Here is a 24745-nt window from a genome sequence, read left to right as displayed (position 1 = left end):
GCTCATACTTTGCTAGTACTGAGACATGTTCAATGTGCCTCTTGGGTAGTCCAGCAATCTGACTTCCACTTCTCACTGCCACCCAGGCCATTAGGAGACATTAAAGGAGGTTCCAGAAGGGGAGAACGACTAGCTTCACACAGCCCTTCTCTCACCCACTTCCACTGGAGTCCATAGCAGTGTCCGTGGCTGCAGGCTTCTGTACTTTTCAAGCCAGGGGTGACTCAGCAGCTAATCTGGGAACAAGGAAGCCAGGACCAGCAGACAACAAAGGACACACTGATCCAACGATGCCACAACTGAGAGGCATGGATTCTGCTTGTAACTCCTTATAATTTTTAACACAGCTTAACAGGCTACATTTAGATAACCTCACGGTATGAGGCTATATTACACTTGGGTTAGAACCTAGGACAATGAGCAACAATGGGCCTCCACTCTGAAGGGGAAGCAGCCAGCACTAGCCACATGTCTTCCTCTCCTTGTACCTTCCATTCTCTTAAACATAACAGTGTAGTGAGAAAAGGACTTTGAAGTCAGATGATCCTAAATCAATTATTTTTATAACATAAGTGCAAGTGACACAGCTAAATGGACTTTATGAATCATAAAAGTTCCACAACAGCAGATGACCATAGGATGCTATACAAACAACCCAAGTTGAGGGTCATTTTTTTCCCAGCTCTTTTATTCCTTTAACATCTTAACAAAAAACATCTTAACATTCCAAGTTTAAAAAAAAAAAAACTTTGAAAAATATACAGTTTCATATTATTTACATAAGATACAAGTACAGGTCCCAGTATCATATAAACATATGTTAGAAATATAGTAGGAAGGTACGATATAACTCACTGTCTCCTGAATGGCTAGGGTAACAGACATGTTTGCATTTTCCAACTACCTTTGTCGCTTATTATCCTGATGCAAGGCACCTGAGAGGTTGGAAGACTTCTGAATGTGAACTTCAATAGCTTCTATTTTGATCTTATTGATTTCAAAACTGACTACATTTTAAATCTCTTTACAAGTTTACTTTACCCAAAACTAAGCTACCTTTATAGTCATTATCCTAAATAATCAAATATTAATCACACGTACTGTTAATACGTACACAGATCTAAGTCAAACATACAACTGTGCAGCTAAGTTATACATGATTTTATATTTAACCCCAGGACACTCCCTAGTGCTCTGTGAGCAATCCAAATTTATTAAAGTGCCAACTCTTCAGTTTCCATGCTCTCAACTGGCTTTTTGAATGTATTCTTTTAAATGGCTTAAAAAAAAAGACTGACAATAATCAGAATAATTGCTACTTATAAATTAAGAAACCTAAGATAAAAAATCCTAAATTATAGTTTTATTTGTATTTAAAAATATGTTGGAAATTCTGCATATGCCCATGATCAAGCTTATTGTCAATGCACATTACTTAAAATTTTGATGACATGGTTTGTTCTGACAAGTCCTCCTTCAAGCTGAACCAAAATAAGGGAACTCCTGTAGACTCCCACTGGCCCTGCCATTGTTGATGTGTGCTGCTTCCTTGTTGACGATAATGATGACTTTTCATCTGCCTTTTATCACCTGGACAGTTTTCCGGCCATAATGATAATAACTGTAAGCTGATGCAGCTGTGGTAAAAGCTGTAAAACACCTTTTATGGAAGAAAAGAAAATTTAGTTTAAATGGTAACTATAAATATACATAAAGAATATACATAATATATACTAAAGAATACATTTAAAAGAGTTGTTTAAAAGTAAAAAAGGCTGTTAGTATAATTTTTTTTAACAAGAATCTAAATATATCGCTTTTCCTTAAGACTTCATTTGAATCAATAATGTCAAACAATTAATCTAGTTAATGAATCTGAAAAAAATAATAATAGCAATTGTCATTTTTACCCAGACATTTTTGTATGATAGGTAGTTTTATTTTCACAGCCTTACCTTACAGAGGAAACACTGCCCCAGAGAGCTTGCTCAGGGCCACAGAACTATGAGTCTGGCCTGGTTCCAACTCTAGAGCCCTCGTGCTCCTCCCACTGTTCCATGCTGCTTAGAGTATTAGTATTAGAAGCTATTTCTTGCAGATTTGGGGAATTCTAATAATCTGAGTCATTTTAAATACAATTCAGCTTTCTTTACTTAAAATTAATAGAAATTAATCAGATTCTCTTTGAAATGACACGTATGATGCTCATGGCTCGCTGACTGTATGCAGCTTTCTGCACACATGAGCTTCTGCTTCTGCCAGGTGAGGTGCAGGCTCATCAAGACCATTTTTGTTTGACCCCAAACCTGTTTATGCCAGTTTAATATCCTAAATTCACACATAAATTTAATGAAATATACATGTAGGACGAGTTGCTATTTCTGGGAATTAAGCTAGAAGCCTTGGAAAGGCAAGGCAATCTGCTAAACACTACTGCTGAAGTAAGTAGACAATATGGGCTTCCTTGGTGGCTCAGTGTAAAGAATCTGCCTATCAGTGCAGGAGACACAGGTTTGATCCCTGGGTCGGGAAGATCCCCTGCAAAGGAAATGGCAACCCACTCTAGTACTCTTGCCTGGGAAATCCCATGGACAGAAGGACCCTAGCAGACTACTACAGTCCACGGGGTGGCAAAGGAGTTCAATGCAGCTTAGTGACTGAACAACAAGTAGACAATATAATTGCTAAAATACTGGAGAAAATAATAAAAATCTACAAAGTTTCTATACTCTGCTTCATAAATGTCTTACATTCTTATATCATTTTAAAAGAAAAGAAAATGAAAATCAGAGTTTATATTATGGATGCAGTTTTTTGCAAGAAAGAAAAAATATCCTACTGATAAGCCTATAATCAAAGAAAATGAGTTGGGCTTATACCAGAAGATATAGGACGAATGAGTGTACAATTTATATTTTAGCAAATAAAATGTTCAGCATGTGTATCATTTTTAAAGCTTCTTAGCTTAGCTGACTTTAGTTAACCATTTTCTGGCTCAGACTGCATCAAGCAATGCTTTAATTAAACTTTAGTATCGGTGTGATGTACGTGGACTCAAAGTATGAATCTGACACATTTTCAAGGCTACACATAATCTTAACAAAATAAAATTCAAACTCCTTTCTCCAAGTTTCTTCCCCACTCTGCCCCATTCATTAGGCTGGGTGCACTTCCTTTTACCCACTCTCCTATACATCTGAGTTTGCTCAGGGTCTGTCCTTCACCAGAAAGGCTTCCCCTCAGTCTCTTTTCATCTAGACTTCATGGCTCAAATGCCACTCCTCCCTGAAGTTTTTCCTCTTCTTCCTACTTGGAATGTATTTTCTCCTCAAAAACCCCAACATAGTATCTCTCATCCCTTATAACTTGCATGAAAGCCCCTATAACTTCTACATCCTATAATTGATAGTAAGCTTCTTAAAAATGGTATCAATCAAAAAATATAGCCCCTATAGCTTTTCCCAGTGTTTAATAAACATGATTAAGGACAAAGTAATTCTGGGATTGTCACAATAAGCCATTTAGTTGACGTCCTCAGAGTACTTCTAAGTTAAGCTTACCATAGGATCTGAAGGTAAATGCTGTCAGCATAATTGAAAACTGGAGCTGCCAAAGAAGCTGCCACCAAGATTAACTGGACTGCTGTGTTCACCTTTAAAAAAAGAAGTCACAAAAAACAGTGCCAACCCAGTCGTGTTTCAAGCTTACAAGAGAAAGGCATTACCCATCACAGTATAACACAACAGACTCTCAGCATGCCTGATATTGTAACATCTCTGCCAAAAAAGCTGGCATTCACACAAATGGCTGAACTTCACTAACTGGCTCATCTGTCTGCATAGCTACCCTTTCCAAAAGGTGGGGAAGGGCAACTATCAGAAAACGCCATTATCTTGAATTTTCATAGCAATTCAGTAATACTGTAAAGTTCTTTGCCTTTTTCTTAGTTACCCATTAAAACAGACCTGAGAATATGGAAATAGTGAGGCTACTCTTCACAGGTGAAAAGGTAAAGAGTTAAGTGACTTGCCTACAGTCTAGCAGGTTACAGATCAAAACTGAGAACCCAGATTTCCCGGCACTTCATTTAATGCTCCTCTCACTAACATTAGGTTAGATATGCAAGTTAGAAAGTTGAAATGCATTCATCTCCATGAGAGGCTCTCAGGAGGAAATGAGTAGGTTTCCCTACCCTAAAAGACAGTATGGTGGAGAAAAGGAAGACGACAAAACCACTGGAGATTTTCTCTACTCATCTTGATGAGCATTCTGGGAAAGTAGGTGATATGTTGAAGGAAGCACCAATGTTCTCTTATCCATTCTGCAGCTAGATTATAAGGATTCCACTCCGTTTTTAAAAAGAAGTAATAAAAATTGTCTGAAGAACTTCTTGCAAGACCAAGGAGTTGAGGCATTTGTTCCTAGCACCTCTTTAAGCCACTTTCCATATGGTGCTATACTCCAATTACTGTACTTGATACATATATAAGTCACAGAAATAAATAAATAGGTAAATAAACAAATAACCAACCAACCAATCCATACTTGTAGGTAAAAATTAACCCCAGGGAGTCTCTGGTTTAAGAGTAATCATCCTTTTGTCCCAAAGATGATTGGCATTATTAACCTGTTAAACCTCTGTCACAAGGGATGGAGCAAAATAATTAGAGCAAACTTATGTGCCTCAACAGGCATTAACAGTTTCCTCTCTGTGTGCAAAGACTAGCATGCAATTATTGTCCTGAAAAGGGCTCAGGACAACAGATGGATAACTAAGAGCAGGAGTTGTTTATTAGTGAATAAAACTCTCCCCTATCTTTTTCCATGTAACTGCATGGATATTGCACCTGAAAGAGACCTTATTATATGATGTTTCCACTACAGGGAGGGGTGGGTAATGAAAGCAGAAAGAAATCTTCATACTCTCTTTGTGTCTCAATCAATATGCAATTATGCTTCTACTTTCTCCACCTCCCCTAAGTGACGGCCCTAATACTTCATTCAGAGACTTAAATTCTTAGACCACCAGACCACTAACACAAAACACACATGTATACTAGAGCTCCAGAGAGCCTGGAGGACAAAAGAACAGGGTTGGTGACTCCACTCTATCCACTATGGTCAATGCATTAAAATCTATCTTATTTTCAGCCGCTCCAGACTGAGGTTTATAGTCATTATAATAATCCACAAGGGAATAATAACTTAAAAGGATGTTGTGTGTCTCTTACCTTACTGATGAAGGTTGGTTTTAACCTAGCAGTGGCATAACAAGGATTGAAATACTTAGAAAGTGTTCGCTGGCAGAGGACAAAAAAAAAAGGATAAACTTTATTCAATTTATTAAGTTTAAAATAAATATTTTGCTATTATTAATATATGTAACAGTTACTGAGTGTACACCACATGCCTGGCTATATGCTAGATCTATCATAAAGTCAGGCTGATGACATCTTTTTACTAAACAAATTTCCCTCATCATTATTTTTCCTTTATAGGCTAAAAATCAAAATGAATAAAATGTTGACATTTTCACTGGACTGGGAATCAAAAGATGAGACTGTTATGCTCATGTAGTGATTATTAGCTAAGTTATACTTATCTGCTCAAATATTTGTAGAACCAATGAACAAAAGTGCAAACAAATTATCCTATGCTCATAAAACTATAATTTTTAAAAACCAGTTCTAGAGAATCCGTAGTAGAAGCTAAGTTACATAGGAAAGGGTGCTTGGTCATACAAAACACTCTTAAGAAGGGACTTCCCCGGTGGTCCAGTGGCTGAGACTCTGAGTTCCCAATGCAAGGGGCTGGGGTTCAACCCCTGGTCAGGGAACTAGATCCCACATGCCACAACTAACAGAGCCCACAAGCTACAATGAAGATTGAAGATCCTGCATACCACACTAAGAGGCAGCACAACCAAATAAATATTAAAAAACAAAAAACCTTCCTAACAGAGTCTTCTGCAACTAGCCCTTCTAGGGACAGGGCTAGTTGGCCTGAGTTTTATGGGCTATCAAAACAATTTTAACTTAAAATAAAAACATGCTTTTAAAAAATGGATTATTCACATGTTCACTGAACAGTTACTATAATGGTGATTCAAAAGCAACATGGCAGTCTGTTTTCTTTAAATTCCTAGTAAATGGATTAAACACATAATTGTCATAAATTATTCCCATAAAATCCCATAAAACTCCCATGAAAATCAGTACACAATAGTGTTTTTTTCCTTTTGCCTTAAGTTACAAACACTACTAAAAAACATTTTTTTGAAACAAACTCACCGGTGTTGGAAGAGTTCGATATCTGACATAAAAAACAGCAGCAATCAACATTACATCTCTTGAAATTATCATATAAGTAAGTGGAACTGAAAATCAAATATAAGATAATTTTGATTGGAATTCTGAAAATTATTTAGACATTACACGTAACATAAAGCCTTACCATAAATTGGTGTCACCTAAGTAAAAATTTTATAATAAACATTTATTGATGCCTGTCTAGGGTCCTTACCATGAACCAGTAATTTTTATATTCTTCTTTTACCTGCCTTCAAAACAAGGCGACAGACAGACTATGTTTTTCAGTTGTAGTTATCAGTGTCAGCTCTACTCAGGTACCACTATTTCCTCTTTACTTCTCTGCTTTATAAGTTTGGGGGAAAGATAACCTCACTATAATTACATGGAATGAGATTGTAAAGAGGTTGGAAAAGATGTCAGGACTCAAGCCATTCTGACTTTCAAGAACTGACTGCTTGCTTCTGTAGTCTAGATTATTTTATGAACAGCAAATTTTGCTACATGTACCACTTGTGGAGAAACAATATCTTCAATTTTGCCTGGCCAGTTCCTAGCCAAGCAATTTCCATTTTTCTTTCTGCTTATTCAGTCAATGAATTCTAACTAAACATGAACTCAATTTGTTGATAGTTTTCTCACTATTCCTAAGATCCTACAGGATGGCCCCAGAGCCAGAAGGACATTTTAAGTGGACACCCAAGGAACTCCTGCTCCCTTGTTCAGTGAGAATGGGAGGGCAGAGGTCTTGTTTCACTGAACATCCTCCCACATCGAAGGAAGTTTTAACCATGACTATAAATCACATTTTATTAGAAATATTTTTTAAAGGAAAAAATCTTGAGGCTAACACTCAGTTCAAATTGTTTCAGTTACTAAAATAAAAGGATCATGCATAGCCCTTCCATAATACCTTCAAACAGCTTTTCTTGAATTACTTTTAAGGCTATCCTTATGGTCTGCTCCAATTTTGACATTCTATTGGTTCAGCAACTTAAGAACAATTTCACTAATTAATTACAGATTTAAAACTTAAATCTCTGCTGGTTGTGGCTGTTATATACATATAAGTGTTGATCTACGGTGTAGTACTTCATGACAAGATGATTCCAAAGGGAAATGCTTATCCACTCAAATCACGGCATTTAGAGCATAAAAAAGACTCCACTGTATGAGCCAAATAACAAAACAATCCAGTCATGATTTTTAGCAGGATTTCTGTGCCTATAAACCCAACTTTTCTATATAGCAATAATCAGCTGCAAAATCAAATAACAATCAGAGTTTAAAATGCAGCAAACTCATGCAAATTATATGTAGTAAATACAATAGAGGAAAATAAACATCTGTTATTGCAGTTCATCACCACAGGTGGAAAAGAATATAAATAAGAGGTTTCTACCGAAGAACAGATGAGGTGATTCAATATACTGCAAAGCAGTGGGTTCTAGTTCTCTTAACTACCAAAATTACCATTTATTGAGCATCTGGCACAATTTAAGCATTATATACATATTATGTCATTTAATTTACATATCATCTCCATGAAATGTGAACCATCATTATCCCCATTTTACCAATAGGAAAACAAGCCTAAGGCAGATTATATATCCTGGCCAAGGTCACCAGTTAGTCAGTGGTACTGCAAAATGCATCTCTGGACTCAGTTCACCATCTGTCAATCTGTCTGATAGAGGAAAGGACTGTTTAAAAAATCAAGTGTTCCCCAAACTAACTATTCATCACAGAATCACCTCATAAAAGTTTTGTAAAAGCATAGATGAAAGGTCCCTGGGGGTTCACAGTGCAGCCAGACTAGGACCCGGGCTGCAAGGCCTCTGCCAACTGACAGCCTGTATACTGTACACACAGGCTCTTAACTTGCATTCGAGGGGCAGTTTTTGTCCAGTTCCCTGGTTTTTGAATCTCCTAACTGTTCCTGCCTTCTCTCTCAGTCTTCCCTTGCCTTTTCTTCTGGGGCTAAAGCAGCTTTCCTTTTGTCTATTAGAGTACGACAGTGTGTTGGTGGAGGTGTAAAATGTGTTAGGGAATGCTCCAAGGTTTTCTTCTCTATTTGCTAATTCTCTCTGAAATATAGTTTCTGCAACAAGGAAGTACATCATGGGCAAATTTTATTAGTGTTAAAGGGGAAATAAAATCAAGTCACTTTTACACATAAAGTGATCACTATCACTAGCATACACTGTTGCATTGAAAATGTAACACACAGTCACACTCATTTGTTTATGTATTTTCTATGGCTGTTCTCACACTACAATAGCAGACTTGAGTAGTTGCAACAAAGACCACATGACCCACAAAACTGGAAGTATTTATTTACTATCTGGCCTTGACTGAAAAAGTCTGCCAACATTTGTTCTACATGCTAACCTCTAAATCAGGACCTCCACAACCTCTAAGGAGCAGACAGAGAGCTCCTATCTACAGAACAGACTTACAAGTACTGAAAATGCAGGGCCATGTCTGGTCCCTCCCTGTCTGTTCACCCCAGAGGGAACGATACCACTCCATGAATTCCACCAACGCTCAGAGAGCACCCAGTTAACATTTTACAGAGTGAGGAGCCAAGGATCACTAGGCATTTTAACAGTCTCCGTTACAAGAGAGAGACCAAAACAAACAGGAAAAAAGAAAGAGTGTACACACATACACACACACACATAAACAGAAGATATCCTGAAATGATGATATGCACCTATGATATAAGAAAAAGACTTTAAAAATGTCAATAAAGGGATAAATTACAAAGTTGAGGAAATCTCCCAGTAAGAGAATAAAAGAGAGTTTCCAATAAGAAGAGAATCTGGAGAGAAATGTGTAGAACTTAAGGATAAGCTTTCAGACTGAAGGGGCCTTCTCATTACCCAGCACAATGGAAGACAAACTCTAGAACATAAACTATTGTAAACTCTCAGGCCAACAAGGTTAAAAAAAGATTCTCAGGTTCAGCCTCCGTTAATACCTGAGTAGGTAATAATTCTCCTGCTAACACAATTAAAGACCATTTTTTAAAAAACTTGAAAGTGAAAAGCTTATAAGATGCTAAGAAAGTATCACAATGAGAACTTGGGAAAATAAGCCTAGGCACTCAGAGCCACTGTCCATGACCCTAGAGAAGTAAGCAACAAAGCCGAATAAAACAAAGGGGTTTTGGCAGCCTTATGTGACGGCGGAACCGTAGTCAAAGCCCAGAGTCCTCAGGTTGGGCAGTGACAAACCACTTCCTAGCTTTAAGCTAGGATCTGAACAAATATTCCCACAGGGTTGAGAGAAGAGCTGGCCCTAAGTAAACTAAACCTTAAAAGAATGTTTTATCTGGCCATCTAGGTAGTCCCCAGAGAAGGCAATGGCACCCTACTCCAGTACTTTTGCCTGGAAAATCCCATGGACGGAGGAGCCTGGTGGGCTGCAGTCCATGGGGTTGCTAGAGTCGGACACGACTGAGCAACTTCACTTTCACTTTTCCCTTTCATGCATTGGAGAAGGAAATGGCAACCCACTCCAGTGTTCTTGCCTGGAGAATCCCAAGGACAGGGAAGCCTGGTGGGCCTCCGTCTATGGCGTCGCACAGAGTCGGACATGACTGAAGCGACTTAGCAGCAGCAGCAGGTAGTCCCAGACTATCAGCATTCCTAGGCACCTGGCAGAACTGAACGCAAAATCTCTTCCAAAGAGTGATGCCATCATCCTATACATCAAAATATTTCTCCAAATTCTTATAAAATATTAATACAGTGTTTAACAGTTTAAAAATACCAAAGACATAGATACCATGAGTAAAAATCAATAGAAACAGACACATGAAAGAGACCCTCAAAAGATATTATAAAACTAAAGCTTACTATGTTCAGAGGGCTATATATAAAAATTAAAGGAATATACATGAAAATTTCAGCAGGAAACTGAAAACTATAAAAGATGATTTGCTAAGTTTGAAGAAGAATAAAATAGAAATTCTATAACAAAAAAATACAATAGAAGATTTAAATGAATTTGGCTCAGCTGACGAGAGAAGCAGTGAAATGAGAGAGTGTGCTTCAGCTTCATTAGTAATCACCTAGAATGGAGTTCAGAAAGATAAAATGAGCAGGTAACATGCAGAAAAGAGGCTAAGACACAAAGGATACAGTGAGATCTAACACAGATATACTGCAGTCCCAAAAGGAGAAAAACAGGCAACAATACCTGAAGATTGTGGCTCAGATTTTTTTATAACTGATTAAAGATATCAATCTATATATTAAAAAGCCCAACAAATCACAAGCAGGATAAATAAAAAAGAAAAATCACACCAAATACTATGAAAAACCAAAGAGAAAGAAGAAATCTTAAAAACAGCCAGAGTAAAAAAATACCTTGGAAAATGCAATGAGTTAACAGTTGATTTCTTATTACCAATAATAGAAATGAGTAGACAATTGCATGGTATTCTTGTGGGGAAAGTAAGATCCCACATGCCATGGAGCAGCTAAGCCCACATGCCACAACTACTGAGCCCATACGCCAGAACTAGAGTCCATGTGCTGCAACATAAGACCCTGCATGACGCAACTAACATGACACAGCCAAATAAATAAATATTCAAACTTTACATAGACAAAAGTAGAACAGAACATGCGGCTCAAATAAAACACAAAGTAAAATGGAAGACTGCTACACAAATAGCAGTAATCATAGTAAATGGATTAAATGTTCCAGTTGAGAGAGAAAATATTTTTAGACTGGCTATATTAAAAACCTATTATATGTTATTTATAAGCAATACCTAAAATAGATGTAGACAAGTTGAAAGTGAAAGATTTATTTATCATGCAAACACTGGCCAGAGATAAGCTAGTGTAGCTAAAGTAATATTCAAAAAAAAACAGACAAAAGCAAGAATCATTTCTAAAGATACAGAAGGTCACTTCAAAATAAAATGTTCAATTCACCAAGAAGACAACAATTTTACTTTATATGTACTTAACAGCATAACTTCAAGAGACACAAAGCAAAAATCAGAGCTAAAAAGTAATGGAAAACTAGACACAGCAGGAAACTTCACTCTCTCAGTAGTTGACAGAAAAGCAGACTAAATGTAAAAAATAAATCAGTAAAGAAATAAAAGTTTAAAAAAAAAAGAAATAAAAGTAATTTATTAGGACTAAAAATTTGACGAAATGGACACACATAGACCATCACACCCAATGATCACAGAATACAAATTCACTTGAAAAATGCCTAAAAATTTTGTTTATAAAATTTGACTGTATACTGGACTGAACGGCTGAAAAATCACAGAGCACGTTCTCTGAATACAGGTAATTATGCCCAAAATTAGTAACAAAAAAAAACTGTTAGAAAATCCCACAAATTGAGAAATAAATTTTTATTAACTCCACAGGCCAAAGAAAAATCATAATAGAAATAGATTACTCTGAATTCAGATAATGATAAGAACACAAATACCAACATATGAGAAATACTGAAAAGGAAAATGCAAAATGCCTTAAAGGCAAACATTAAAAAAGTAAAGCTGAGAGAATTCCCTGGTAGTCCAGTGGTTAGCATTCCATGCTTCCACTTAGGGGGCACAGGTTCGATCCCTAATCAGAGAACAAAGATCCCACCAGCCACAAAAAAAGGAATGAGTTAAACATTCATCTACAGCTGTACTGTTCAATACAATAGCTACCAGCTACATATATAAACCACTTGAAATATGGCTAGTCTGAACTGAGATGCTGTAAGTGCAAACTGCACACTGGCTTTTGAAGATGGCTTTTGAAGACAGAGTATCAAAATAAACAAAAATCTCATTAATGATTTTTATTGATTATACAAAGAAATGACTATTTTTGATCTAGTGGATTGAATAAAATATTAAGGGAGGTAGCACAGGCAGCAATGCATGCTCAGAACATGCTGTCTCCACTGCAGCAGGAGAACAATCTCACACACACACATTTCACCTGTTTCCCTTCACTATGAATAGAACTACTAAAAAAATTTAAATTAAATCTATGGTTCCCATTACATCTCTACAAGACAGGACTGATCTAAAGGATTTAGAAAAGAACATCGGAGAAAAGCCAAAGGATGACACAGAAATAAAAGAACAAGATTTAATGAAATAGTAAACATATCAGAGAAGTTTGACAAAGCTCAAAGTTGGTTCTTTGTAAAGAGTCACAAAACTGACAAACCTCTGGCAAGACAAGTCAAAGAAAAAAAGGACAAATAACTAATAATTAAGATGAAAGGGGGGACACTACAGACCCTACAGACATCAAAAAGTTAATGTGGGTAACTTTAACTTACAAATAGCTTATGGTAATTTTTTTTAATGTGGCCGAAATGAATCAAGTTCCTAGAAGAACATCGTAACTCACAAAACAGACAAAAGATGAACCAGCAAAAACTGAACATATATATATATTTTTTTAAAGTGAATTATTTTAAAACGTTTTCCCAAAGAAAACTCCAGGAATCAATGGCTTCAACAAGTTCTACCAACATTCAAAGGAATAATTGAAATCTCACACAAAACATCTCCAAAGAATGGGGGGTTGGGGAGGAAGTACACTCCCTAAAATTCATTTTATGAGATTAGTATAAAACTTGATATTAAAACCTAACAAGGGCATTTTTAGAAAAGAATTTTAAGCCAATTTTGTGAATCTAGATGTGAACTGACAAAATATTAGTAGTAAACCAAATACAGCAATATCTTCAAAATATATCATGATCAAGTTGGATTTATAACAGGAATGTCATCAGGTTTAATTTAGAAAATCAATAATGTAATTCACCATACATTAAGCTTAAAGGGAAAAAATATAACTACCATAATACATGAAGAAAAAGAAATTTCATAAAATTAAATATCCAACATAAAAAAACTTCTGAACAAACTCCCTGTAGAAGTGAACTTTATCCTTACAAAGGGGTTCTACAAAACTCGACAGGAAATGTCATATTTAATACTGAAATATTGAAATCTTTCCTTCTGAGACGGAAAATAAGACACAGACACCACTCTTAGTCAACACTGCACTGTGTACTATAGTGAGGCAAAATTTTAAAAAGGTAAAAGTACTGATGAAGAAACACACTGTCATCAATTACAGACAATACATAATTGAGGATGCAGAAACTCCAAGAGAATATACATTTATATTATTAGAATAAGAGTTCAGCAAGTTTTGCTAGACACAAAAATCAATATTAGAAATGGATCTTATAAACAATAAGCAGCTATGACAAAATGAAATATTAACAGAGCTACATTTACAAAAGAATCAAGAATTATCAGTTACCTAGGAATAAATCTAATAATTATTTATTACTTCTCTAGAAATAACTAACATTTTGACATTTTAACAAATCTAAATAGAGTATATACAACAGGTTTGTGGACTGGAAGACGATATTATAAAAATGTCAATTCTCCCAAATAAATCTGTAAATTCAATGTATCCCAATAAAATCCCAACAAGTTTTTCTGGGAAACCTGAAAGTTGATTCTAAATCCACATACAAATGCCAAGAGGTAAGAATAACAAGATAGAAGAACTTGTTCTATCGTATATCAAGACTTTTAGCAAAGTAGTAGTTATTAGGGACAGTCCTGATACAAAGATAGACAAATCAATGGGGAATAAACTAGACAACCCAGAAATGGACTCATGTATATATGCACATGGTTTTTTAATAAAAGTGCTGGGATGGATAATTGACTGTCCAAAGAAGCAGTTAGAAAATTAATCCCTAAGACAGAGAATTTTTTAAAACCATCAACTAAGAATAATGTTTTTTAAAAAAATCTTAAAAGCTTTCTAATACAAAACATAATCACATATAAAGGAAAAGGCATCAGAATGGCATGAGACTTCTCAACAGCAAGATGGAATCTGGAAACCTATAGAACAAGGTCTTCAAAATTCTGAGTGAAAACAATCTGCAACTGAAAATTATGCCCCTTTTGAATCTCAATCAAGTATGGAGGGTAGAATGAAGACATTTTAGACATCTGTAGAATAAAGACACAGTACACCTCTAAAAACTTGCTGCCATGCTGCATCTGAGCACAGGAAACAACTGGAGATTACACTCCACATGGAAGCCATGGGAAAAACAGACCCAACACAGAAGACAGAAAATGCAAGTGCCCAGAATGATAACGAGTGATAATGAAGGCTTGAAAAGCAACCTACACCAATTATATCAACATTATCCATAATGCTAAAACCTAGAAACAATCTCTATGTTCAACAGGAAAATACCTGGCTAACCTCTGTGTAAAACAATACAACAAAATACAAAGTAACTCTGAAAAAGCTTTAGGGGAAGCATGAAAATACACACACCACACAATAATCTTAATTATGAATGTTAACAGAATGGTCCTTAGGATCTTTTTCCCGACAAATTATCTATATTATGTATAGCATACTCCTGCCCGTTCAGTACCCCCAACCATATACACACCATAATCATGACTTTCAGAGAAGCACAAAAACAGTAGTTTAATTCATTTTTAAATTTGGTTATGTGGATTTAAAAGCCTAAAGATAGAGGAGAAAAAGAATCTCTAGATTGAGAAGAATGCACTAGACTGAAACACCACTACACTTCTTCCTATCAAATGTCAGTAACAGCATGGTACTGAAGGAGCAAGTGGCAGTTTCTTTGTTTTCAATCCTATTTCTAACTCAGAAATAAACAGTTTAATCTGCACCAAAGGATAAAAACTGAGAAACACAGCTGAAGTAGAAAATGGACAACCCAAAAAACAGTACAAAATACAAGAGATCATAAACTTTTGTTACAAACAGTATTCAGACAGTATACAAACTACACGATAATTGAAATTGCATAATAGTGTCTAAGTAATAATAATAACAAAGTGAAATTTTATAGACATCTCTAGGCCTTCAGAGCTCTCATTTATTAAACTGTACTTAGTAAATAAGACGACTTAGGAAAACTTTAAATTGCTTTTAAAAAGCTACGCACTAAGAAAATATAATAGTTTCAAAAGATTCTAGGATAATGTAAATTAGCACTGTGAAATATGTGTTCAATTTTAATTTTAAACAATTTTACTAAGAAAACAGATTCTACTAGTGTATACAAAATTATAAATTTGAAAGTAAAACAAACAGCTTGGCAAGAAAAACAGTTCAATAGTTTAAAATTAGGGAAACAAAAAAATAAAATAAAATTAGGGAAACACTTTAAAGTTGAAAAACATATTTTTGGAACAAAAATTATTTGTCTCTCAATCAAGAGAAATCCTAAGCTGACTAATGTCACCCTTCCCTGTACTATTTAAAAGCACACACAACGGCGCTCTTACCTGGAATAAGATCTGCATAGGTCAAGCTAATATATAAGATACTGATAAGTATTTTATCAGCAAGTGGATCAAGAGCACTTCCCAAAGCTGATTTCTGACTGGCCCAGTTTCGAGCAATAAATCCATCCAACTGAAAATAGAAGTTTTTTTTAATAAATGTCATAATGGGTACAGAGTAGATATCTTGAAGATTAAAAAGGTACCAGAATAACTATACTTTCATAAAATGTAGATAAAACCTCTTCTGTTTCTTACTCCCAAACCTCCTGTTTTACTGGTATACATTTAACTTTTAAATTACCAATTGGTCAGAAAATAATTTTACTTTCCTACAGTACTTTTCTTTTTCAAGGCCTTCAGCTATTTCTCAATGTTTCCACAATGCCCCTCTGAGGGATGAACCCAGACACAAATTTAAAGATGTAAAGAACCCAAATAAAACTCAAAGAAAGCATGACGGACAGAGCACAGACTCGGTACCCCCTATTCTCAAATCCTTGGCTATTTCACCACCCCCAAATAGCCGCTTTTACTTGCAAGGGCTCCTCTTTAACGGCAAGATTTCCTAACTTCCATTCCTATCTACCTTTCTATAACAGTATCCAATTCTCTAAGTTTTAGCTGTTATTATTTTTATTTTAACTGTTATCATCAATATTTTTTGTCTAGTGCCGCTGTTAATTCCATGGCTGACTAGATTTGCATGACTTGTACCTGAATAAAATATTCAATCCTTTGCATTTGGCCTACTTAAAATTTGATTTTCACTACTCTTGGAAACAAATTATATTTTACAGCAGAGGTCATACTTGGTTTCCTGGGAGCCAAGAGGCCTGCAGGCTGGTTTTGTTTGAACTGCCCAGAGGTTTTCAAAGTATAAATTACTTGCCAATATTTAAATATTCAAAGTCTTACCTCAAAAAATCCACATCTCCAAGCTCACTTGAGGAATGGGAAGAAAATTGACTGAAATCAAGTACTGCCTATTTTCATTAAACAACGTAGATATTTTCTGATTTTCCAAGTCCCTACCTGGCTTTTATTCATTTTATTTAACTTCAAGCTTCAACAAATGTTTGAATTTTCTAGTCCTATTTCCAAGGAAAAAGATCAAATTACTTTAGACACAATTTAACATGGTACATTTTAAAGGATAAGTCCTCCATATCTCAAGTATTCCAATAACTTAGAGACAGCTGTCATACAGGATAATGGTTAAGAACTTAGTCTTCACAGCAGAATGTAAGTGGTGGTTCAAGCACTCGCTCTCCTGCTCACTTAACTATGTAACTCTGGGCACAACATTTGGCCTAAGCCAAAACTGAGGCTTAGGCCTTTCCTTTCCTTTCCTTACTTCCTGTAAGAGAGAGATAATGCTACCCACTTCAAAGGATAGGTTGTTTCAGTACATAACATGATTAAAATCTGTTTAGCACTCAGCACTCAGTAAATCCTCAAAAACATCAGTTATCAGCTATTACTACCTCAACTGAAAAAAATCTATTTTCTTAAGTATACTAGAGGTAACACTAACAGAAAGTGCCTAGACCTGGCGGTTAGGGCCTCGGCAGATTCAGGTGCCAGTTCAGTTTCTGTTCTCAATCTCCCATTTTTTCACTGTCATCTTCTCAGTGATGAGAAGATGACACTGTAATCTTCTCACTCTCATTGCTCCTCTACCCACACTGGATTCCAAGGTCATCAACACCACTTTTTCTTTGTAAATCTCTATAACTCCCTATTCCACTCTCTCTCAATACTACTTAAATACATCTATCATGTACTCTAAGCCGACACCCAAACAGCTGAACACTGAAAAACACCTAAATGAGCTGATGAGTCTCACTTTTACATGACCACAAATCTCCTGTGGGCACTCGATACAGCCTGGTAAACCTACACCTCCTTACTATGTTTACCTTCTCTTTTCAGCCTGCTCTTACCACAAACTGATTCTGTCCCTCCCAAAGCCTCTCTCTAGCTCATGATCATGTCCGTATTTCCTCGAAAAGTAAAAGCAGATTGCCAGCACTCCCTCATATTCCCACCTCTGAATCCCACCACCCACCACTATCTAGGCACATTTATCTCTATTATCCTGATCCCTGACCCCAGGTCCTCTTACCTTCTGTGAGTTTCCCCCACCTCCCAAGCATCAATCTCTCTCTTCCTACTCAGTCATTTAATTAATTAGTTAATTAACAACAAAAATTTCCCCAATATATATTTCTTTATAAACTACCCTTCCTTGACTTTATTCCCCTGTGAAGTAAAACTTCCTCAAAGTGACATCTATTGCCATCACTACCTCACATATGCTCACCAACTCACTCTGACTGTCCCATCCTCTAGAGATGGTACTCATAAAGGTCACAAATCTATCCTCAACACAACTGAAGCACCTTCTTAATATCCAGGACAACTTACTGCTCGATTTGCTTCCTTTCTAACTAGTTTTTCCTTTTCAGTGTCCTTTACCAGCTCCTTCTCCATTTCTCTACTTACTGCTCTTTTCTCTGACCCATTCTCTTCTTTTACCACAGCTTAGATGATTTTATCCAGACTTGACCATCTACATAATAACTCTTAAATCTGTCTCTAACCATGACTTCCTCCAACTTCAAACTACTGTATTCAAATACCCAATTGTTACCTCCACCTGAACAGGCATAACAACTCTTTTCCCACAAACTTTGTCCTACTCTGAATGTTAACCATCATAGAAAATGTAAACCTCCATGCATCTGCTTGTTGAAAAGAAAAAAGTAACTGCCTAGCACTCATATTTAATTCCTTTCTTTCATCCCACATATCCAATCCATTAACCTATCAATTCTATCTTCAAACCATACTCTCAACCCACTACCCTAGATTACTGTATGCCCTCTAACCAGCTTCTCTGTTTCTACTCTTGCATTCCTATAATTCCCTTCCCACACATAACAGAAATCAGGCTTTGTCATTCCCCTGCTTAAACCCTCCATGAGTCTAACCATCTGCCCAGTGGCCATTCTAGAGGCATCAAAACCTCCATGGAGTATAAGTGTAAAACCATGCCAGTTAACTTAGATTTCTACACACATTGTCTTCTATATTTAGAAAAATGTAAATGAGGCCTCTTCCACTTAATGAACATTTCAATCTCATGTGGCAACTAAAGAAAACGTACAAACCAAAAAAAAAAAAAAAGCAAATTCAGGAACCGAAAAAGATCTTGTCTATTACAAAAAAAAAAAAAAAATCCATTGTCAGTGTAATGGTCTTTGACAGACCTGGAGACCATTTTAATAAGTAGAGGCCTTCACACTTCAGAGGTAAAAGTAGGGACAAACCAAGAGTTTGTGTGAATGGGGAGAAATTGTGACAAACAGGAGCTAAATTCTGGAAAAAGAGAGGAGGTAGCCATTTTGAGAGACTGTATTTGATGCACATTTGGAAATGTCATATAACAATGCAAACACCCTCCTTTGTTTATCCTGCAAAACCTTCAGCTAATTCCATACTGCTCAACAGGTGGAATTTTGTTTCTATGAATCTCAAAGGGAATAGCTGATGTTACAAAGGAAGATGTTATATAAACTGCATTAACAGAAAATAAGTTTCTCTTTATTCTCACTAAATACTGAGCATAACTTTTCAAACATACATCAGTTTAAAGAGGCACCAAATTACTATTGCTTGTCTGGGTGCTTACTTGGATCTCAGACCAGCCTTGTACAAGAATATATAATATATATACACAACATCTGTTTCTACACGCTTTTGTCCTGATTTAAAATTTTTCCTCTACCATTTCCCCACTTCCTTCAATTTTGTTTTTGCAGAACACATAGTTTTATAAGCTATTTCAATTTTTTATGCAACAGGTGGCTGATAAATACAAATAACGTCATACATGACAATGACTGGCCAGTCCACAAGAGCTTATATATAACACATAGAGCAGCTTTCTGTTATTAAAATTATTTTCCAAGCTCTAACTTGAAATAACCTGAATTAATCTTTCCCTCCCTCTAAGCTGACACAGTGGTGTCAAAGTATTCTCTTCTCTGTCCATCTACCGGGAGAGTGGAAGGAAGGAAGGATGCCTAATGCCCACCTAGGGCAGGGTCTTCTGGAAGATAGTCAGAGGGGTATGGAACAGGAATCAAGGACCAAACCTGTGGGGTGCCTATGGCCTCCTGCCAGCATAAACCTGAGCAGAGATCTGGCCTCTACAAGCTCCCGGTCACAACAGCTGGCCCACTACTTCCCTCTCCATCAGTAAAACCAACTGTTGTTGCAGATCAGATACTTCTCTCTACTACATAAGCAGAAAAAAACAGTCTCAGCTTCTCTCCTTTATTTATATCCCTAAAGCAAGTAGTTGGCCCTTTGAGAATTTCTAAGGCTTCTTTCTTTCTTGAAGAAGTTCTCCAATGCCTCCCTACAACCTCTACTTCCTTCCTTAGATAATACGGAGAATAACAGAGTCCCACACAGATGCTAATGACAAGCCTTTATAAAAGTACTAGGTGAAATGCATCTTTGAGGATTTTCTTCCAAGGAAAAGCAAACTGAGGCTGCATTATTTCAGTGTAGTGGAGACTGGGATTTAAAAGGGGAGCAGAACAAGGGGAGTACCTTTACAACTTACCAAGTCAGTTAGCCCAGCTAAAGCAAAAACTCCTAATGCAATATTAAAATCTTCTTCAATAATCAAATAGCCCAAAACTGGGGCCAAGCCAATCCTCGTCATTGACAACATATTTGGGATTGTCCAGGGGTTTTCATACTGAAACATAAAGACAACAAAATTTAAATACTATAAATTCATACTTTAAATAACTATATACACTGGAAAATACACTCCAGCAACTTATAGGTATGTCATGTACCCAAACACAGACTAAAGTACTGACTATATAGATTTTCTTACTAGAGAGAAGGAATAAAAATATCATATAAGTCAAGATTGTAATGCACGACTTCACAATTAAAATTCAACACTAAAAACATACTGCTTTTAAAAATGAAACTTCAACACTGCAAATCAACTATATTCAATAAAATTGTTTTAAAAAGAATTACTTTCCCTTTATACAAAATAAAAAATTTTTAGAAGTGAAACTTCAGGAAAATCTTATACTTCAAGGAGATAAACAGTCTAGAAAGTGTCAGAAAAAAGCCAAACTATCGACCATGGGCATTCTGGCTAAAAAACATTTATTGCAAATAACCTCTCCTCACTCTTCTATACATACCCATCAAAAGAATGCTAAATGCCATACACAGCGTTTGGAGATACGAATGAAGAAGGGTTAAAACCATCTAACTCCATAACGTCATCACTAAACTGGAGAATTGCTGGAAGAAAATGGAACAAGGAATAGTGTCTGAAATCCTTGGGAAATCTGTTCAAAATAGCCACAGCAATGTTAAGATCCCCAACCAGAAGCTGAGGGCTTTCACAGCTTCCCTATGGGAGCTTTATGATTCCTTGAAACTTCATTGGGAGGCAAGGTGTCTGAAGTTGGCACCAACAAAAGGGCACCATGGCAGCTGCTCTGAAGAACATTCCTTCCTTGCCAAAACAAAATCTGTTTCACGAAAGGGTCCTTCAACTTTAAAGAACTAAGACACATGGCACAAAACTGGGTACAGAAATAATACAGAGAAAATGTCATTTTCTAAAGGTTAGTTTCGCCACTGAGTCAAGACTGCCAGTTCTATCTCATGGGACTATCTCCTCACAAGATAACCATATTTAACCTCATTCTCAACCAGTAAGCAATTTGTCTGAATCTTAATCTTTTAGAAAAGTAACAGCATCCACCTCTAAAGGCCTCTTTTAAAATACCTTGAACCATTCTGTAAGAAAAGGCAATCCTCTAAAGATACTAAGCTTGTGTTTATAAACAGAAAATGTTCACCTCAGCCTGGAAGGATAATGGGGTTTGGGGAGTTAGGGAGCAGAATACTGTCACTAAAGCTACAGAAAAATTCAAATTTTCTGGGAAACAATCAGCACTACAGACCTCTATTGGAGGACCTTTTATTGAAAGTAAACCACAATATTAATTAAATGGACTCATTCTTGGAACATTCCAAACTCAAGTTCAAAGGTCCAAGTGTTCAGAGTCCAGAAAAAAAAGATAAGTCTGTTGACCATACTGCAGTACAGATAAATCAAACACTGATCCAATATAACCGCAACTCACTGAGGAGGGAAGGGGAGGGTACAGTTCGTGACTGAGAAAAGGGAAACACAAAGCAAAAGGTCAGAATACAGATGGCCAAAATTCATAACAGAGATGCCCATGGGACAAAATTAAAGACAGGGGCAAACAACCACATCATTTCATTTGGTGAATTAATAAACCAGACTGAATGGTCCTGGACCAATGAAAAGGATTCTTTTTAGCTCCACACAAAATATTTCAGTTAAAATACCTCATTAATTTCTAATTATTAAATTTGTAAACGTTTCTAAACTAAAATTAAGAGAGCTAATCTCAGATTACCCAACCAGATAACCTGTGGCATACTCGACCAACTACTGCCGTTCTGGGAAGGACTTCAGCCAGGATATGGCAACCTCAAAGCATCCAGCATTCAAACCCCAACATGCTTTAGCTATTAATGGAGCTGAGACCCCTGCCAGGATGTGGCCAACCCAACCCATGCTGTACAACTGATGAAAGCGGCACAGGGGCCCACTGAAGACATAACAATTGAAGATGTAATAATTGCATGAGTCTTGCTACATGACATCAAAAGCTCTCCCACACTCATGCTCTGATGTCTTCTCTTTGGTCAGTATTTCAACAGGTGAGCAGACAAATATTTTCCTCCTTTACCTCAGAAAGTCTTAATCTTTTTCTATAATTAGAGGTTAAAAGATCTTTTAATTACGATCTAAATTAGTTACCCTTCATCCTATACAATGTTTAAAGTTACCAAAGGTCAAACGGTAGTTAACCAAACCTGCACAAGCAAACAGAAAGGCCTGTACATATTTCTGAAGACGCTCACAGACTTGCCTTAAACATAGGGGATTCGCTTCATAAAATTTAAAACGGGCTTTTAAAAAGATAAGTGAAGGCTATTTTTACCAATGCAACATCCAGAGGCGCGTCCAGCTACAGGTGAGGATAGAGGGGGAGGAGAGGATTCTAACTTCACCACCGAGACGCAAAGAGGATCAGGCTGGTACCGCTGATATTCGTCCCGACCGAATGACCTACCCGTAACTTCTCTTGCGGGAACGGTTTAAAAGTTCTGAAATGGAAGCATCGGACCTGACCAGCCAGGGCACGTTATTCGTGTCCGGGACCGAGCCCGCCGGAGCCGTCGCCTCTCCGTCTCCTCCTTGGTACGTACCAGGTTGGAGGCGCTCGTCGGGCCCCACTGGCCACGTCGGGCCTCAACAGCAGCGTCCTCTCCGGTCGCGGGCCCGGGGGTTGCCTTCTCCGCGCCCGAGCAGTGGGCTCGCGGGCTAGCCCCAGGCAGCCGCAAGCCGAGCGCAGCCGGGCGCAGCCACCAGCGCTCAGCCAGGAAACCCAGGCAGCCGGGCGCGGGCGGCAGCAGAGCCCCGCGGGCGCGCCCCTTTCCCGGCCGCGCTCCTGGTGCCCACGCGGCGACGCGCAGGGCCCCCCAAGAGGCGCGCGCCATCCGCGAAGCCAGCATGACCCTGCTGGCGCTCGAGGGGGACGCAGTCGGCGAGAGCTCAGCAATCCAGGGCACTGGCGAACCGCTTCCTCATCGACTCCCCGCAATATTGGAGAAGATCGACGGCCTCCATACTGGTTCTCAAACCCCAACACGCTATCTTATACAGGTGGCCTTAGATCGCCAAGGACGGAAGCCTTCGCGACGCTTTTGCGACAGCGTCGCCGCTGGGCTTACCAGCGCCCCTGGCGGCGGCTGCACTCGCGCGCCGTTAGGCCCGGCGGGCTGCAAAGGAGGTGTTTTGTGCAGCCGCTGTCTGCCCGCCCACCGGCTTCGGGGTCGGTGGGGAGGCGAGGGGAGGAGCGCGCAAGCCGGACGACGGCGCGGCAGCTGTGGCCGGGATAGGGCAGAAGTCGTCTCCGGTCCTGCCCCGAAACCAAAGGTGTCCGCGGCTCTGGAAGGAGGCGTTGGGAGTGGGGCGCTTCATGAGAAGTATAAATATTACTGAAATACCTAGTACGGAAAAAGTATTTAATACTAGCTCTCTGTTCTTTTCCCTCTTTTGAACTTTCCATATGCCAAAGATATGGGTATTAGAAACTGTCAATAATAGCAATCGTTTCCTGAAAAAAAGTATTGTAGCCAAGCTAGAGTGCATCATCCTGTTTAATTCAACAACTTTAAGATGGCATTACTAGTTAATATAGAAATTATACATTATACTGATTATTGATATATTATTATATTATTGGTATTTATTAATATTGCAGTGTTACGGGACTGTCTTCTTGTTGAGTTCTATGTCAAAGTGAATTTGAATGGTGGTTGTGGCCTCTGAACCATTCCCTTCCGCTCTGTGATGACAGACCCACATTGGAGTTCATCTTAAACTTAGTTCAGAGTGGCTTAGGAATTTTAGGGGCTTCACTCATGGCTCAGTCGGTAAAGAATCTGCCTGCAGTGCAGGAGACCTGGGTTCGATTCCTGGGTGGGGAAGATCCCCTGGAGAAGGAAATGGCAACCCACTCCAGTATCCTGGGAAAATCCCATGGACAGAGGAGCCTGGTGGGCTGCAGTCCACGGGGTCCCAAAGAGTTGGGCACGACTGAGCGACTAACACTTCTAGGAATTTGAACGTCATTGTAGATCTGAGTATTTATCAAAAGAAATCTTTAGCTTCTTACACAGGTATTGAAATGCTGATACTGAGAGAAAAAATGAAAATGTATCTACTAGAAATGTAAAAAGGATCATTAAAAAACAATGGAATTAGAATTAAATACCATATATAGACTTTCTGGATAATCCTGTCAAGGGGGAGTGAGCAGTATTTCAGTCTCCTACCCGTTCCAATGGGTTAATTGCCTTTACGTTTTACGCCTTGTCCTTGTTTAGGAGACTTTCTACTTGTCTGGAGATTTTTTTC

At 37.8% G+C, this 24745-nt stretch overlaps 1 protein-coding gene and 1 long non-coding RNA gene across 9 annotated transcripts in view; one reads left to right on the top strand and one right to left on the bottom strand.

Annotated features, from left to right (window-relative positions):
* Nucleotides 1-667: 667 nt before the first annotated feature.
* On the bottom strand, nt 668-23530 carry CRLS1 (cardiolipin synthase 1). 7 transcript variants are annotated; one of them, XM_061436621.1, is made up of 7 exons: nt 23032-23530; nt 20306-20443; nt 15670-15799; nt 6291-6376; nt 5232-5300; nt 3561-3652; nt 668-1660 (listed from the first exon to the last, which is right to left on the bottom strand). In XM_061436621.1, exons 1-7 carry the CDS (start codon nt 23335-23337, stop codon nt 1573-1575), a joined length of 909 nt encoding a protein of 302 aa, XP_061292605.1. In that variant the 5' UTR covers nt 23338-23530; the 3' UTR covers nt 668-1572. The 7 variants fall into 7 exon arrangements, with proteins under 7 accessions (XP_061292605.1, XP_061292608.1, XP_061292611.1 ...); XM_061436624.1 differs by lacking the exon at nt 23032-23530 and adding an exon at nt 22896-23013; XM_061436627.1 differs by lacking the exon at nt 23032-23530 and adding an exon at nt 22764-22879.
* Nucleotides 22401-24745, top strand: part of LOC133259311 (uncharacterized) — a 34439-nt gene continuing 32094 nt past the window's right edge. For both annotated transcript variants that reach the window (XR_009740361.1, XR_009740359.1), the window contains exon 1: nt 22401-22479. This is a non-coding gene — a long non-coding RNA (uncharacterized LOC133259311). The remainder of the gene's footprint in view (nt 22480-24745) is intronic.

This window comes from Bos javanicus, chromosome 13 (assembly GCF_032452875.1).
Source record: "Bos javanicus breed banteng chromosome 13, ARS-OSU_banteng_1.0, whole genome shotgun sequence".
Lineage (NCBI taxonomy): Eukaryota > Metazoa > Chordata > Mammalia > Artiodactyla > Bovidae > Bos > Bos javanicus.
The sequence above is the reverse complement of the archived record's forward strand: the minus strand, read 5'-3'. Positions and strand labels throughout refer to the sequence as shown.